The sequence below is a fragment of the Equus caballus genome, chromosome 8 (assembly GCF_041296265.1).
Source record: "Equus caballus isolate H_3958 breed thoroughbred chromosome 8, TB-T2T, whole genome shotgun sequence".
Classification (NCBI taxonomy): domain Eukaryota; kingdom Metazoa; phylum Chordata; class Mammalia; order Perissodactyla; family Equidae; genus Equus; species Equus caballus.
Window position 1 is genome coordinate 18,595,220 of NC_091691.1, and position 17,893 is coordinate 18,613,112.

The 17,893-nt window shown below is 52.6% G+C and overlaps 1 protein-coding gene across 7 annotated transcripts in view; it reads left to right on the top strand.

Moving 5' to 3' along the window:
* TESC (tescalcin) overlaps positions 1-17,893 on the top strand; it is a 46,051-nt gene that overhangs the window by 10,029 nt on the left and 18,129 nt on the right. For all 7 annotated transcript variants that reach the window (XR_011441349.1, XR_002809705.2, XM_023647077.2 and 4 more), the window contains exon 2: positions 9,435-9,504. Coding sequence is in view for 5 of the 7 variants with exons in the window: in XM_023647077.2 (XP_023502845.2) it covers positions 9,435-9,504 (70 nt within the window). In the remaining 2 variants the exon portion in view is untranslated. The remainder of the gene's footprint in view (positions 1-9,434; positions 9,505-17,893) is intronic.

Consider the following 17,893-nt stretch of genomic DNA (forward strand, 5'->3'; position numbering starts at 1 on the left):
GCCTCAGCATAAATTAGGAGCTGAAGATAGTTCTGGAAGGATGTGAAAACCAGTTCCTTAGATGCTCTGAAAGACACCCACTCTCCAGAGCTTTCCTGATTAACTGTTGCTTTTCCCCTTCCCCATCTTTAGTCTTTTTATTAAAATGGAGACATCGTTGTCTCTTTCGTTACATAAATGGTATATATTCGTCATCCCAGTCACTTCTCAGTTTTGGCATACAGCATAGAAAATGGTTATGAGAATAGATCCTGGAGTCACAGACCCGGATTCAAATCCCAGTTCTGCCACTCATTGCTGTGTGACCTTTAGCGAGTGACTGGACCTCTCTGAGACTCAGTTTCCTTATCTGTAAAATGGGTGTGATAAGCACCCTAGGGGCAGGCAGTGTTGGGAGGACTAAATAAGGTAACGCATGCCAGGCATTTGGCTTAGCTCCTGCCTGAGTGAAGGCCACACATGGCAGTTATCGTTCCTGCTATAAGGCAAATGGAAAGAACCGAGCAGAGCTAGGGGGAGGCAAGCATGGATGTGCAAAGCACAGACCGTGTGATTTTGAGAGCCATGCTCGCCCACTCGGACAGCTTTCCAAGTTGTCTCATTGCACATGAGAGGAGGCGATTTCTAAAGTCAAGTCACTTCACTCTGCCCCAGCTTCCCTTGAGTCTTGAGAATCAGAGGGTGTATTCTGTGTAGGAACAACCCACAGAGATGCTAATGGGGCCCTCCGTCCCTGAGATGGAGATAAATGCCATCCCCATGCTGTGTGGACCCGGCACGGCTCCTCCCAGGACCTCCTCGGCTCTTATACTTACGAAGTGGCTTGAAGTTTGCGTGAAAAGCGTTTGGAACCCCTGGATACAAGCTGGCAATTCATCTTCTTGTTGCTGCTTCGGAGAATAGAATTGGATTTGATGCCTCCTTTCTCAAGGTCAAGTGCGCCCAGGGGCATCTTTGAACACCTGGCAGCGAGGCCTGGTCTATAATGTGTCCATGTTAGGCATGTGGCCTCCCAGGGGAAGGCAGACGATGGAGGGAAGCAGGCCTCCAGCACCACGGAGCATCTTGTGTGCACCAGGCGTGCAAAGGTGGGGGTCCCTTCCAGGCTGCGGGGGCCTGGCCCTCCGCTCTCCCTCCTAATCAGGCCCAGGATTACTCATTGCTTTGGCTGGAGCCCCAGGTGGCACGCCACAAGTTGCCTCTTCCCTCCCCAGCCTGGAGACAGCGGAAGAGCCGAGGAGGTACCATGGGGATTGTTGCTTTAGGAGCATCCTGACAATCGTGGCAACTCCACGGTCCTGCCCCTCCACCAGGTCCAGCGCCAAAGGAGCGTGTGACTTTTTAAAATTGGGACAAAAGTCACATAACATGAAATTTACCACGGTAACCATTTTAAATCGTACAATTCAGTGGCGTTAAGGGCATTCATAATGTCGTGCAAACATCACCAGTATATTTCCAGGACATCTTCATCACCCCAAAAAGAAACTTCACGCCCATTGTCAGTCCTCTTATCCCTGAACCCACAGTCCTTGGCAACCACTGATCTACCTTCTGTCTCTATGGATTTGCCTGTTCTGGAAGTTTCATGTAAATGGAAGCGCACAATAGTGGCCTTGTGTGACTGGCCTCTTTCACCAAGCATCATGTTTTCAAGGTCCATCCGTGTTGGAGCAGGTCAGTGCGTCATGGCTTTTTGTGGCGGAACAATGTTCCATTGTGTGGATAGACCACATTTTGTTCATCCATTCATCAGTTGATGGACATTTTTCTGTTCCCCCCTTCTGGCGATTGTGCACAGTGTGTCTGTGACTTTGATCGTTTTTTTCCTCGTGTGAACAGCCTCGTGAGGGTGGTGCTATTATTATCTGTGCATCGCGAGGAGGAGGCAGCAGCCTCAGGGAGATGGCTTAGTAGGACGTGATGCCGGGGTTGAATGAGCATCTCCTGGCATCAGTGTTGTTAGCTCGCCTTTCTCCCTGGCCTGGCTCACCTCTGTATCCCGGGACTTCAGCTGATGCTTGGGTTGGGTCCTGGCCAATCTGTCAGCCCATGGCAAGCAGGAGAGCTTTGGGGGAGCCCTGGAAGCCACCGAGACCTTCCCAGTGATGCCACTTGGTGTCCTGGGGCCTGCATCCAGGCTGGTACCACTGGCGTCCTGGGGATCCCCCGCAGAGAGGAGCAACATGCTGCCCTTGTTTCTTCAAGTGGGTCTTGAGTCCCTCCCCTCCCTTCCTCTCTCCACCCTCACCTGGACTGCTCACCTGCAGCCTCTCAGCAGGTTGACAGCCCCATCATCCACATCCGCCCTCCATTCTGTCTCTGGGCGCACGGGATCATGTTCCTTCCTTAGCATCCTCTGTAAACTCAGAGTGAAGTCTAAATGCCTTAGCTGGGCGTGTGCAACCCTGTTCCTTGTCTGCCTTCCACCCCTGCTGGAGAACTTGGGGCTCCCTGAGCTCTTCCCACTCTGCCAGCCCCGCCCTCCCCCACCCGGCCTTCAGCCTCCAGGATCCTATCAGGCATCACCTCCCACCCCGTCCCATGGACTGGAAGCCCAACTTTAACCTCGGTGCCCCTTGGCAGGCTGACACCGCATTTATCACCCTGGATCCCAGCGAGGTGACATGCATCTCCAATAGAGGAGGACTCTGCCTTTTGCATCTGCATCCCCAGCATCTAGCAGGTGCCTAGCAAACCAGTGGTACTCAGTAAATGTCTCTTAATGAATGGCGCAGGCATCTGTCAGAGGGTTGAGCAGACACAGGTGGGCCATGGGGAAGTCCCTCAGGCCCCCTATAGCCCTGAGAGCCAGTATGGATTCTGGAAGGATCAAGTGATCTTTTGTGTGCCCCCCGCCATCAGGCTGGGACCCCTGGGAATACAGGCTTGCGTAGTCCTGACCACCCCATAATGGATGGAAGCGACTGCTGATGCTCCATTTCCGCCTGAGTCAGGGGATGGAGGCTGGACCTCGAGGGGCATTCCAGGCCCATTTCTCTGCCCCCAGTGTCTTCCTGCCTCCTTCCTGAGGGTTTTCTCTGACCCCCCCCCCCCCATCTGTGTGAGTCTCTTCCCGCAAGCCACCCCTTGCTTAGACACGGCGGAGCTGCAAGCTGGCCCCCAGCCTGACGGGTGAGGTCAGGACCAGGCAGAGACCCCTATTCGTTAGCAATCACTCCTCCCCATCCCGGCTCCTGGAAGCCACGGATCTGCCTTCTGTGTCTGTAGATTTGCCTACTCTGGATGGTTCATATAAATGGAATCATACACCGTGTGGCCTTTTGTGTCTGGCTTCTTTCACTTTGCGTCATGTATTCAAGGTTCACTCATGTTGTAGCGCGTGTCAGTGCTTCATTCTTTTTTATGGCTGAATACTATTCCATTGTACGGATGGGCCACATTTGTTTATCCTTTCACCTGTTGATGGGCATTTGGGTTGTTTCCATCTTTATAAAGCTGCCACAAACATTCATTTGCAGGTTTTGTGTGGAAGTGTGTCTTCATTTATCTGGAGTATATACTTAGGAGGGGCATTTCTGGATTGTATGGTAAATCTATGTTTAATTTTTTGAGGAACCCCCAAACTGTTTTCCACAGCGGCTGCACCTTTTACGTTCCCACCAGCGACGCATGAGGGTTCCACTTCCTCTAAGGCCTCACCCAAACTTGTCATTTTCTGTTTTATTTTTCATGATAGCCATCACAGTTAAAAATTATTTGATTTAAATATGATTACACAAGTAATCTCTGGTCATTGCAGAAAAGTTAAAGGATAGTTAAGCAAAAATGAGGGGGAGGGGCGGAGAGGAGAGAAATGTCCTGTACTTATATTATCTGGAAGCAATTTACTATTTTGTTGTAATTCGTTTCCTGTATATCAATACATGTGTGTATATCAATATGTATGTGTATATCAGTATGTATTTGTATATCAATATGTATGTGTATATCAATGTGAACTTTCATGTAAATGAGATCTTGTAGCTTGTTGGTTTTCCACATCATGAACATTTTTCTATGTTCTAAATATTTTTAAAATATATCTATTTTTTGGTGAGGAAGATTGGCCCTGAGCTAACGTCCATGCCCACCTTCCTCTGTTTTGTATGTGGGATGCCACCACAGCATGGTTGATGAGCGATGTGTAGGTCTGCACCCGGGATCCGAACCTGTTAACCCTGGGTCGCTGAAGCAGAGCACGTGAACTCAGCCACTACACCACCTGGCTGGCCCCTTAAAAATATTTTTTAAGGCTGCATCGTATTCTGTCTTCAGGATGTGCTAGGATTTATTTAACCCGTTTCCTGTGGTTTAGCATTTCCCCCATTTTTTACTGTTCTCAATAGGCAATAATGATTCCCTCTGTTTATCTCGGTATACTTATCTCAGTTCCTCAGGATTGGTTCCTAAGGATCAAGTGGCTGGTTCAAAGCTCATATACCAGCACTGTCCACTACAAACACCCTGCGAGGTGGAATAATTCGAAATTTTCTAGAAGCCATATATGTAATGTAATTCTGAGTCTTTCAGTAGCCACGTTTAAGAAAAAAGAAACAGGGAAAATTAATTTTAATAATATATTGTGTGTAGCCCATTATATCTAAAATATTATTTCAACATGTAATCAATATAAAGCTTATTGAGACTGTTTACAGAGACAGGTTCTTTTTTGTATCGAGTCTTCAGAAGTCGGCATGTATTTTACCCTTCGGCTCATCTCAGCTGGGACTTTCAAGGGCTTCATGCCACGTGTGGCTGGTATCTATTGAGTGGCACAGGCATACACTTTTTTAAAAAACTTTTGATACAAAGTGACAGTCACCCCCGCAAAGGCTGGGCCAATTAAACTCCCACCAGCCCAGGGGAAGGGTGTGCATTTCTCTCAGGTTGAAATCTAAAACCAAAGAGAACGAGGTCGAGATGTCGGACACCAAAGCAGCCAGTCTGCCCTCGTCCCCATGGCAACTGTGACCTCACGGGGGCCGGAGGAAGGGCTCAGAGTAGGCAGCAGGGAGAGTGGAGAAGCTTCCATCCTGGGAGCCGCAGACGGGGCCTTGCACAGTCCTGGGTGAGGACACAGGCGCAGGTGTTATCAGCTGCCCATGGGACAGACCCGCCCGGGGCCCAGGGTCAGTTGGGGGCTGGAGCCGGGGGTGCGGGTGGTGTCTTGAAAGTCAGTGCCTGAGGCCGTGCTCCCTAAGCTGAGCATGGAGGTCTTGGCTCTGGGGTCTGGGTGTGGAAAAGGGGCACAGAGGTGGAGGTTGTCTCCCCAGCCCTCTGCTTTAATCGGGTGTGATGGGAAGGTGCGTGTGCACCTGAGTGAATGCGCATGCACTTCTGATTCAATCAGCTGGGAACTCCTCCTTAGAGACCCTGGTCTATGATGATTCCTCCTCTTCCTGTCTGTGACCTTGGGCAAGTGTCAGTGTCCCCATCTTTAAAAGGGGGATAAAACCGTCCCCACGTGATAGGATTGATGAGAAGGTTATGGGAGCCAGGGCTTATTAAGAGTAGGGCTGAGGGGCTGGCCTGGTGGTGCAGTGGTTAAATTCACACGCTCTGCTTCAGTGGCCTGGGGTTCATGGGTTTGGATCCTAGGCGTGGACCTGCAACACCGCTCATCAAGCCATGCTGTGGCTGTGTCCCACATACAAAATAGAAGAACATGGGCACAGATGTTAGCTCAGCAACCATCTTCTTCACCAAAAAAAAAAAAAAAGTAGAGTTGAGCACAGTGCCCAGGACACAGTAAATGCTCAATTAATGTCACCTCTTGTGGTTGTCATGATTATGCATGTAATTTATTTTTTAGTGGCTTTACTAAGATGTAACTCACACACATCTCACCCATTTGAAGTGTACCATACTCAGAAGTTTTTCCTATAATCACAGGGTTGTGCAGCCATCACCACTATCTAATTTTAGAACATTTTCCTCCCCGCCGAAAGAAATTTGGTACCTTTTGCAGAGACCCCCATTCTCCTCCCTCGGCCCCAGGGAACCGCTGCCCTGCTCTCCATCTCTATGGATGTGCCTCTCTGAGCAGTTCACACAAGTGGACTCATGCCACGCGTGGCCTTTGTGCCTGGCCCCCTCACTTGGCATGGCGTTTTCAGGGAGCTCGTCGTCGTAGGGGTGGTTTAGGAGCGCCCGTGTTTGGCTGTGATTACTGCTCATTATTTCTCATCAGATCAGTGTATTTTTTTGACCTTCAGGTCAGAGCTGGGAGCTGCCTGTGATCACCCGAAGGGAGGCGGTGCGGGGTGTCAGGAAAAAAATAACCACTTGACAAACTAGCTAAGAACCAAAGAAACCCCACACGTGTTCTGCCAGACGAATTGGGTTTAAGGCCTGGGTCTGCCTCTCTCAGGTTTAGTGACCTTGAGCAGGTGACCTAGCCCCACAGAGCCTCAGTTTATTCTTCTGTAAGATGGAGGTAGCCCGTCCCTCATAGGGTCGTGGAAAGGATCAAATAAGAATGCGTGAGCCTGGGACAGGCCTTAGCCAGTGAATGGCTCTCCAGTGCCGGTGTTTCTGAGATCCCTCAGCTGTCCCAAAGGGGACCCGATTGTGTGCTTAACATATTCATTACATGACTAGTAGATATACTTTGTATAGGAGGCTGGCCCCGTGGCCGAGTGGCTAAGTTTGCACACTCCATTTTAGCGGCCCAGGGTTTCGCTGGTTCGGATCCTGGGTGCGGACATGGCACTGCTCATCAGGCCACGCTGAGGCTGTGTCCCACATGCCACAACTAGAAGGACCCACAACTAAAATATACAACTATGTACCGGGGGCTTTGGGGAGAAAAAGAAGAAGGGGAAAAAAAAAAAGGTTAGCAACAGATGTTAGCTCAGGTGCCAATCTTAAAAATATACATATACTTTGTATATTAGAGAAAATTTGGAAAATATAGATGAATCGAAGCAAAACAAAATCCTTAATCCATTTATTGGAGGTAATTGCTGTTTTGGGGAAAATCAAGTCCAAATTTTCTTTCATAACTTATATACATTTGTCTGTATTTGTATATTTTCCCCAACATGTGGTCATGCTGTTTTTCTAGGAAGCTGTTTGTAGACAACGTTCTGTGTAGGATGTATTTTCATGTCAAATACACAAGGGTCACTTTTAAAGACAGCGTGCCTCTTTTTTAGTTGCCTGAACATACCATGAGGTGGCCCGTTGGTGGTTGCTGGGCACTTGGGTTAAGTCCGGTTTTTAAGCTCTTATAAAGAATGCAGAGGGAAACACATTTGTGTATTCATCTTTTTGTACCTGCTTGGTTTATTTTTTCAGGATAAATTCTTGCCAAGTGGAATTACTGAGTTTTTTAAGTAAACTTTTTATTGCAGTAGCACAAACAGAAAAGTGGATCCGTTATCAGCATACGGTTCCATGAAGGTTCTGAGAACACAACTGTGTAATTCACTCCTGAATCCGGAAAGAACTTTGCTGGTACCCAGAGGCTGCCTCCCTCCACCCCCCTCCCCTGTGCTCCATTCACATTATTATCCCCTCCTCAAGGGTCACCACTATCCTGACTTTTTAAATTTTTAATTAAGACTTTATTATCATCATCATCATCATTATTATTATTAGAGTAGTTTTGGGTCACAGCAAAATTCAGCAGAAGGCATAGAGAGTTCCCATATACTTTCTGCCCCCACGCATGCGCGGCCTCCCTCTCAGAGTGGGACATTTGATACAATCAGTGAACCAGCACTGACACGTCATTACCACCCAGAGCCCCTGTCTTACCTTAGGGCTCACTCTTGGTGTTTACATTCTGTGGGTGCGGACAAATGTATAATGGCATGTGCCCCCCATTATAGTGTCACACAGAGTAGTTTCAGTGCCCCAAAATCTTCTGTGCTCTGCCTGCTCATCCCTCGCCCCCCACCCCCACCCCTGGAAACCCCTGATCTTGTTACTGTCGCCGTAGTTTTGCCTTTTCCACAATGTCATATGGTTGAAATTGTACAGTATGTGGTCTGTCCTGACCTCTCACACTGTGGGTGAGTTGTGCCTGTTTTTGGACATGACGTAAATGGAATCATGAAGTGTGTGCTCTTTCAGGTCTGCTTTCTTTTGCTTGTTGTTATGTTTTTTATACTCACTCAAGTTATTGCACATAGTGTTTGTTCCTTTTCGTTGCTGTGTACTATTCCATTGTTTGGATAGCCCACACCTGAACACTTCATCTGTTCTGCCATTGCTGGGCATTTGGACAGTTTCCTGTTTAGGGCGATTCACATCACCCTGTGAACATCCTTCTACATATCGTCTGCTGAGCACAAGTATGCATTTCTGTTGGGTACGTACCTGGGAGTGGAATTGCTGGGCCATCAAGTATGTGAATGTCCTTGCTGACATCCATGTCATACAAATGACCATATTTCCCTCTAGAAAGCTGCCCTCAGGGGTTACCCAGCCTTTCCGAGTGTCAGCTTCGACATCTGTAACATGGGGATACAGCACCCCCCAGGGGGTGAGGAAGACATGAGCTGATGTGTGGAGGTGTGCTCCTGGCACACAGCGAGCCCTCAGTACCGGTCGGCAGTCCTAATGAGTACTTGCCAGCCAGCGCCAGCCTCTGTGTGATCGTAAGCACTCAGAGCTGCAGTTTTCAAATTATAAAACAAAGACATGACTGCTCAGTCATAGGGTTGTTTGATGATGGAGTGAGAAGGTGCCTGTAAGCGTTAATATTGTGCATTTCGTAAAATCAGCACTCACGTGTGGCTGGAACCCTTAGAAAACCTGGAGCCCACAAGGTCCAGTCTTAGCTGTGGCAGAAACAAGGCCACCAGCCAAAAATGATCATTAAACAACCCCTCGTGTGCTTTGGTTTTCTGAAACTATTGGGGGAATCAAAATGCCTTGTCGACGGCAGAAGTTCTCAAAATCCCATTTCTTTTCCTTCACTTCTCTGCTGCACCAGATCCCCCACACGTTTCTCACTACAGGGCCCTCACGTCTCCTCCAGCTCCCGCCTAAACCAGCCTCTCCCCTCTACATTCCTCCGCCTCTTCATACAGACTCTACAAATCCCCTCTCTCAGCTGGGGAAACAGCATCTTCACGGATGGAGAGGAGAAGGGCAGACAAGTGGATTTGGTCTCCTTAGTGGGCTGGGGAAGGAGAAAATCGCCTGGTTCGTGTGCGTCCTGTCCCGGGGGCTGTGGATGCTGGGAGCAGGTGCATCCTTGCTGAGGGAGACAGCGCTAGTGGCCCCAGAGCCGCGTTACCAGGAGGAACGGGAGACCCTCTGCTCCGTCCTCCTGCGCTCGGTTTTGCGGTGGGGAGAGACGGCCAGAGAGTGAACAGACGGGGGGCGGGGATGAGGCAGAGGGGTCTCCACCTCCCTCCTGTGGCTCTGAGTTCGGTGGTCCGTGATGCCCTTCTCTCTGTTGTCTTTCGCCTCCTCAGTCTCATCAGACCAGATCGAGCAGCTCCACCGACGGTTTAAGCAGCTGAGCGGAGACCAGCCCACCATTCGGTAAGATCTGGAGCGGGGTTTGGTGTTGGGTGGGTGGTGGCCCTTGGGATTTCTCTGCCCATTCACCCCTTTCTCTGAGTGCAGGTGGCTCTGGAAGGGCCCCTGGGTTGCCCCCTTGCCTGAGGCAAACCTGTACTTGTTTTAGCTCTTCTGGTCCCTTCTGGACAAGATGTTCTCACCTAGGAGGGAGGGAGCCACATCTGCTCCTACTAGGATCGGGAGATTAGAACCAGAGCGAGGACAAGGGTGGGAGTGAAGAGCTCGTGGGCCCCCCCTGCCTTGCTCTGACTCCTCACATGGAGCATGCTGCTGGCCTCTGTGCTTGGAACCCCAGACACACACTGAGGACCTGTTAAATGCCACCATCATGCCCACTGCTGGGCACCCAAAGATGAGTCAGTTGTGGGGCAGCTGGATTTGGGGGCTCCCATGTTGACATGAGGCCCCACTCTCGACTCTGCTTCCTCTGTGCTAGTAGTTCCAGCCTCAGGCAAGACGGTGGGCAGCAGCCTCAGATTTCTGTCAAGGAAAATGCTACATTGCAGGGTTTTTTGTTTTTTGTTTTTTGTTTTGCTGAGGAAGATTAGCCCTGAGCTAACAACTGTGCCAGTCGTCCTCCACTTTATATGTGGGACACTGCCACAAAATGGCTGACGAGTCATTAGGTCTGCACCCAGGATCTGAACCTGCGAACCCAGACCACCAAAATGGAGTGCCGAACTTAGCCACCACGCCACGGCCCCTACATTGTGTTTTTAACCTTAATTTTTAAGAAGCTATGTAGGTTACTTTTTTCTGGGGAAGAATGCCTTGAACTGTGTCCCTTACCCCAGGAGAGTGTGTTCAGTCTTAGATGGTGGTGGAGTTATTTAGATCGAGGTGAGTGCCGCGTCCTGGGCAGCAAGTTGATCATCACAGAATTGATGAGGAAGCTTCAGGCTGAATTATAGCAAAGAGTTTCCCACACAAGTGAATAGTTCTCTACCACAAACTTTCTAACAGATGTAGTTGCCTAAAGTAAACATTTAGAGTCTCAAGGTTACGGTCTTGGAACTTTAAAACAAACCCTCTCATCATCCAGGATAACTTCCTTCTCTTTAGTAAACAGACTTAAGTTTCAGCTGGGTTTTGTGGACCCTGACATGTCGAGAGCCACTTTCTCTTGTCTGGACAAAGGCGCATTGTTGGTCCAGTGCACTGTATTCTCAAAGCATCCATTTCAGATCCTGGCGGTCTCAAGGTGCTTGTGGCCTCTGGTCTCAATTTGATTGTATCCACGGCAGAATTAAAGACAATCAGGATTTACACCTTTTAATTCTACTCATCTCAGCAAAAAGCCACCTGCTTCTCGTTGACTCAGATGGGGTCACGTGCCCAGATCTGAGCCAATCACCATGGCCAGGGGCCAGAGATGCAAAGTGTCTTTTCCCAGGGCTGTGAGCGAGTGGGGCTGGGGCATCTGCCCAACTTGGCAGGGGTGGCGGGTGGAGTGGTCTCCCAGGGCAAGGTGGGCTCTCCTGGGGCCATGGGCCAAGGGGTGAGTGCAGGTGGGAAGACCTCGAGGTGGAACAGGAGGTGACACCCGTGCATGCTGGATGTTGGAACGTGGAGGTGCCAGGGCATCCTTCCTTCCTTCCTTCGCACGTGTTCTGTGCCAGTGGCTCGACACTTGCACTAGTGGACACGACCATATGCAGCTCACGGTGGGTGTGTGTGTTTAAGCTACGCCCCCAGCCCTTTAACAAGCTGCCTTGGGCTTCTTGTTGTTATGGGTCTGGGGTCTGTGGGTCTCGGCTGGGGCAAGGCTTTAGGTTCAAATTCCACATGCGTTTAATTTTCAGACTGGAAGGAAGCAGAGGCAAAAACCCAGACTTGGGAGACAGCTTGTATTTGAATCCTCCGTGTCACTGGCTGTGTGACTTTGGGCCAGTTGCTTTGTTTCTCTGAGCCTCTCTCCCCGTCTGTAGAGTGAGCATGGTCGTTGGGGTTTGATTTGAGCATGACAGATGAACAGATGCGTGCAGGACGACTCTGCTCTGAGCTGAGTTCCTTGGCATTTGGCAGACAGGACTCTCCTCCTTCCACCTGTCCGTGAGGTTGTGAAACCCGCCTTGAGATGCCCAGGCGGTGGCCGTCTGTTCCTGGGCTGGGAGTGGAGGTGGGGAGCGCAGGCGCCGTGTGACAAGGAGGCTACCATGCCCTTGAAGACCCCTCCCCTCTGAGCTTCCAGCCTCTGAGCCCCTGTGTTACCCAGCGCCTCCTCTCCGGCCTTTGCAAGGATGTCCTGAGACTTGGGTTCTGCAGCTTAAGTGTGTGCGCGAATCACCCAGCAGTCTTCCTAAAATGCAGCTTTGGCTCCAGTGGGGCGGGGCCTGAGACTCTGCATTTCTGACAAGTGGTGGTGCTGTGGGTCCCTGGACCACACTGAGCCTCCGGTCCTGGGGTGGCGAGCACAGTGCCTGAGTCATACTAAGTGCCCAGCACATGCTGCTGGTCTCTGTCCTCCACCAACCAGCCTGAAGCCCCCACCCGGTCCCCCAGCCGCCAGGCCTCAGATGTCTGTGACAGAGTTCAGAGCCCCCACCCCGCTCTCCTGGAGCCTGGAGCCTCCTCTTGCCCACCTGTCTCTGACAAAATCCAGCAGCTCTCTTGGGTCTCAGGGAAACAGCACTTCTGCAGGACAGTCCGTCTGGCCCTCCCTCCAGACCCGGCCGGCTCCCCGACAGGCTCTCCAGGCCCCATTTCTTTTTCCCTGTGGCCCTCAGAGCATTTGTCGTCACATCGGGTAACGTAAACACCTGTTTCTGCCTCCCCCGCGGATGGTGGGTGCAGCGTGTGCCTGAGTCATCTGGGAACCTGATTAAAACACAGGTTTTGAGTCACATGTTTGGCACGGGTCCTGGGACTCTGCATTTTTGACAAGCGGGGGTGGTCGTGGTCAGGTGGGCCTCGCCCAGCACCAAGGACAGCGCCCAGGGGGCCCTCCAGGCTTGGGGGGCTGCTCCCCGCGGGCACTGAGCGGCTCCCACGCCCACCCTCAGAGGCCAGGCCAGGGCTTGGGAAGTGAGGGCTCTGCCCCCCAACCTGGGACCCCATCAGCCCCTCTCCTGCACGCCCACCCCAGGACCGCCATATACATGGCCCTTCCACACCCGCCCTCACACAAGCCCCGAGTGCGCCTGCCCGGACCAGCCAGCGGCCCCGCTCCCCAGCCCTCGGGGGCTCCCCAGCGCCCTCCAGGTCGTGTCCACGCTCTGTAACCGGAGCCCACCAGGGTCTTCAGATGCTGGTCTCTGCTTTGCAGAGTCTCCGTGTGGACACCACTTCCTCCAATGTTCCCCTCCGGCCCCTGCACCCCCACAGCCTCCTCCCGGGGGTGCCCCATCCCAACATTTACCGCACAGAATCTTAACTGCCCCCCCCCCCCAACCTCTCCTAACAGACTGTGGGGGGGGGCAGGAACTGGGTCTTTTTCTCCAGCTCTAGTGCTGAGCCTGGGGCTTGTAACATAGCAAACGCTCTGGAATAGTTGGTTGAATGAATGAATGAACGAGCGCATGAGTGAGCAAAGAAGTGAGGAACAAGTGAGTGAGTATAATGACTAGAAAAGTTCTTTATAACCCGCCATGCATGGTGTACACGAGACCCATTGTTGTTAATGGGACTTCCCTCGTACGGTTTACGTAGTTCCGGTGAAGGAATTCATAGGAACCGTTCACAAAGATAAGCTATTATGATTCGAGCATGTTACTTCAGTCTTATAAACCCCACTGGAAGTAGTGCTAGGAACACCTGTTCTCTCCATTTTACAGATGGGAAAGTAAGGCTCAGAGAGGCCATGTCCCTGGCCCCGGGTCACACAGCTCAGACGTGGCGGAGCTGGGATTTGAACCCTGTGCTGAGATCCCTCTGTGAGGAAGCTGGGGGCATTGCCCTGACTTGTAGGTGACCTCTGAGGACCTGTCTCCCCACTCTGCCATCTGAGGACCCTCTACCCTAACGTCCTGGGGTGGTGGGGCATAATTTCCATCACAGCCACCCCTGTTCCAGTGTCTCAGTCTCTGCTGGGAGGTTAGGGTCGGCTGCACACGGTGACAGCCAGGCCTGGCCTGCAGGAGGGAGGTGACAGACCGCAGTAGCTCTTATGCAAACGGGCGTGCAGGAAGTGCCTCCTTCTCCGGGAACTGCAGGGCCTGGAGAAGGGCCCCTGGGCTTTCCTGCCCATCCTCCCAGGGCGGGCGGGGGAAGGGGCCCTGGGCTGTGATTGGTCCCCGGCGCCATCCCCACCTGCCAATGATTTCCTGGGTGGCCCCAGGCTGGGTCTTCAACCCCTCTGATCCCTGGGGCCATCCAGGGGCTGTCCAGGGGGCCCTGAGCAGGCTGGGCTTTCAGATCACAGAAAGGGTTCATCTCTTGAGCATTGAGAGGCCTGTTGGTGGGAGCTGGCCAGGTTGTGGGGACGTTCCCCATGAGAAAGGTGTTGACCAGGGTTCCCTGAGCAAGGCCCCCAGCACCCCAGTCTGTGCAGGGTGAGGGGTGCAGCTCCCTTTGCCCCTCCTGCTCAGAGAGCCGAGGTGCCTGGGAGCTGCTTAGATCCCCCAGGGGGCTTCGGAATCCCTCGAGGGCACAGACCCCTTAGAAGCAAAGTGGCTGTTCAGACCTGCCGCTTCATCCCCGGTCTGGGAAGATTTGTAAGCTGCTGAGCGAAGCTCTGACTTGCTGAACTTGTGACTTTGATAAATTGAATATAGCTTAAAAAAATAATCTCACAAGGTAGAAAGTGCCAAAGTTGATTTTAATCTCAACCCACCATTTCTGGCCAACATTGGATCAGGTTCCTCGTCTTTTTGAAAATCATCTGGGACGTCCGGGGGGGTTACCCTGAGGCCTTGAAAACCATGCCTCAGGGCCCCTCACTGGAGGGGTTTCCTACAAGGCCCAGCGCCTGATTTTTAAAAAAAATTCCTAATGCTGCATCCTTTTTCTTGAAGAGGGTCCCCCAATTATATATGTTTCAGGACCCCAAAAACCTGAGTGCACCCGGACCAGGGAACCCTGAGTTCTGAGGCCTCTTGGTGGCACGCTTGAATAGGAGCGTTCCTCTGACGTGTTCACTGTGGACCCATGCTGCAGAGTCTTCTGTCTTGTCCCCAAAGCTTTTCTTCTACTGGGGAAGACCCTCCATGAGGAAACCCATTAAAACACACTAAGTTCAGACAGTGAAGAAAATACAGTCAGGCTTCTCGCACTTTTTCTTTCTTTAGTTGGGAAACTTAACTGGTGAGTGTGTCAAACGGCAACATTTAACTTCCTGTTGGCACTGTGACGGGCTCAGCAACGCCCGGAAACAGACGCCATGGGATACTCCAAACCTAGTGGTGCAGGCCCCCGGGGGGCCTGGTGGGACAGAGCCATGCGGCGAAGACATTTCTAGATTCCTCAGACCACCCAGGGTGGAGCGATGCCTGGGAGGAAGGCAACCACAGACGTACACGAGGAAAAAAAGGAGGCAGGGGTCGTTGTTGAAGGCCACCAGGGCGCAGAGCACCATTCCGATGGGCCAGACACCAGCGACCCCGCAGAAGTCGTAGCTCTAGGTCCTGTCCTGTGACCCGCGGCCGCGTTTCCCTTGCTTAGGGAGCTGGAGGTTACCCCCACCGTGTGCATCGATGGGAGCGGCGGCTGCCATCCGCCGGATGCTGACGTGTGCCAGGCTCCGGGCTGACTGCTCACCTGCATGTTCTGAGGGTCTCAGGAGCCCTGTGAAGTTCACACCATTACCCCATTTCACCGAGTAAGAGGCTGAGGCCAAAGAGGTTAAGGGTCACACAGCGGGGCTGGGGTTCTGAAACGGAGCTGGCTGACAGAAGAGCCGGAGCACCACACGTCTGTGACCCTGTGGCTTTTCTCCAAATTAAGTCGCTTTCTCATCCATTCACTTTGCTTTTAACCTGTCAAAGAGCTAAAAATTTACAGGGTTTTTTTTAAGAAGTCCTCACGGCAGTGAGCCGCGGCCTGCCCAGGGTGTCGGGCAGTTCCGCTGGCTGTACCTAATGTGTCCCAGAGCTGACAAGTGCCCCCTGGACAGCCTTGCTGGGATGATCACATGTATTTGAAAAGGGAGACCCACAGGCTTGTACGCCCCCCTGGGAGCCACAGGGGCTCTTGCCTCTGCTCCCTCCGGTGAGATGCGAGCGTGAGGGCAGCTGTGGGAAGGAGGGCCTGGAAGGGGTCGGTTTGGTGTGAAAGGATGCCAAGGGATCCCCCAAAGCAGGGAGAAGCTAAGTGGTCCTCGATTTATTAGCGGGTGCTCACATAAAGACGTTTTAGAGATTCGTTCCTAGGATGTTTAATACCAACTCAGTCCTTGTGTTCAAAAGCAGGTTGTTAAGGGCCTTCCGCGAGGATGCTGAATGAGAAGTCAGGCTCCCTCTGCCTTGTGGGGGGCTTTTGTTCCAGGGTGTGTGTGTGTGTGTGTCTGTCTGTCTGTGTGTCTGTCTGTGTGTGTGCGCGCGTGTGAGTGCCAGGGAGGTAACTAGCCTATCAGTAGTTCATTACATGTCGTGGTGAAAGAAGGAGGCAGGGCAGAGAGGGCCAGTTCGGGATGGGTGGTCAGTGAAGGTGCCTCCGAGGTGGCCCCGTAGGCGCTGGGAGCAGGATGGGGAGAAGGAGCCGGTGTGTGAAGAGAGGAGGGAAGGGAGCCGTAGGCAGAGGGAGCCGCCAGTGCAGAGGCTGGGAGACGGGCCATCGTCAGCCTGTGTGGGGAGTGATGAGAGGAGAGCTGGGGGGTAGACCACAGAGACCTTCCATTGTCTTTGAAATAAAATACACATTCGTGGCTCCACCCGGAGGCTGACTCCCAAGTTTGTACCTCGGGCCAGGACGTCTCCTCCGAACTCCAGACTCAGGTAGCAACTGCCCATCCACTTGATGTCCAGAAGGCATGTCACGCTTAACGTGTCCCCCAGGGAGCTGTCCTCCCAGACGTCCCATCCGGGCTGCGTGGTCTCTCAGCTGCCTTACCGCAGCAGCCTCCTTCCTGGACCCCTGCTTCTGTTCTCACTGCCCCCGCCCCACACCGTATAGACCTGCAGTAGTGGATGGGGGATCTAAAATGGCACGTCTCTGCTCAAAACAGTCCATCTTGCCAAGCGAAATATAGTGAGAGCCGCCGAGGCCGCTCCGTGTCCCACAGACCCCATGTGATGGCCCTCTGCCCCTCTGACCTCCTGACCGTCTTGCTCTTTCTGCTCCAGCCACGTGGACATTCTTGCTCTTCCTCCCTCAGAGCTCTAGAATGCACTGTTCCTTCTTTCTAGGATGCTTTTCCCTGGAGCAGGGTTTCTGTTGGCTCTTGGGGCTGGAGAATTCTGGGGGGGGGGGAGGGGGGTCACGTCCTGTAGGATGTTACGCAGCATCCCTGACCTTTGCCCACACAATGCCAGTAATTCTTTCCCAGTGTCACGGCCAGAATGTCTCCAGACAGCCCCACGTGCTCCCTGGAGATGAGAACTTGCCTCCTTCAGGTCCCTGCTCGTGTGTCACCTTTGCCGTGACCTTTCCTGACCACCCCACTGCGGTCTTTGTACTTTGCTGGTTCGTCTGCAAAGTGCTCGTCACTGCCTGGGAGACTGTTTTCCTTCTCTGTTCCGCCAGAATCCCGGGAGGGGTCGTGGCCACCCCATTCACTGCTGCTGCCAGCACTGGAACAGTGCCTGGCACGTCAAAGGGGCTAGAATGCTGGTTGCTCCCCACGTGTTAAGGAAACCACAGGTGTTGGGAGGGCAGCTGGGTCCTGGGAGCAGTTATGGGAGGGGGAGAAAGCCTGTGTGTGACGAGGAGGAATGATGTCGGTGATGCTGCCCCAGCTTTTGAATGAGGCATTTGCCTGTGGACAAGAAGACCAGGCCTTTCTTGTCAGAACCTTTTAGCAAAGGCATGGGGATGGGAGAGCCACCTGGTGCCTTTAGGCCATCCTTAGTGCTTCTCCAACATTAACTTACACACAAATGCCCTGGGGAGCGTGTTAAGACACAAGTTCTGATTCAGCAGCTCTGGGGCGGCTGAGACTCTGTGTTTCTCACGAGCTCCCAGGTGATGCTCACGCTGCTGGTCCAGGGACCGCACTTGGAGCAGCTCGGCTCTGCCTGGGAAGATGCACGCTGAAAGAGATGTGGTCCCTCCTTCACGAGTCCCCTGGGGCCCCAGCTTCCTGAGTGTCTACTCTCTCACGGCCCCATGTGGGAAACGTCAGATGCTGAACAGTACGGGGAGGTGGGGTCGGGAGAGTCCGGCAGGCGCCCTGCGGAGGAAAGACCCCAGTGGCCTTCCTCGATGCTGCAGGGGGCCCTGGACCAGCAGGGAGCAGGGAGGCTGGCGTCCCAGGCTG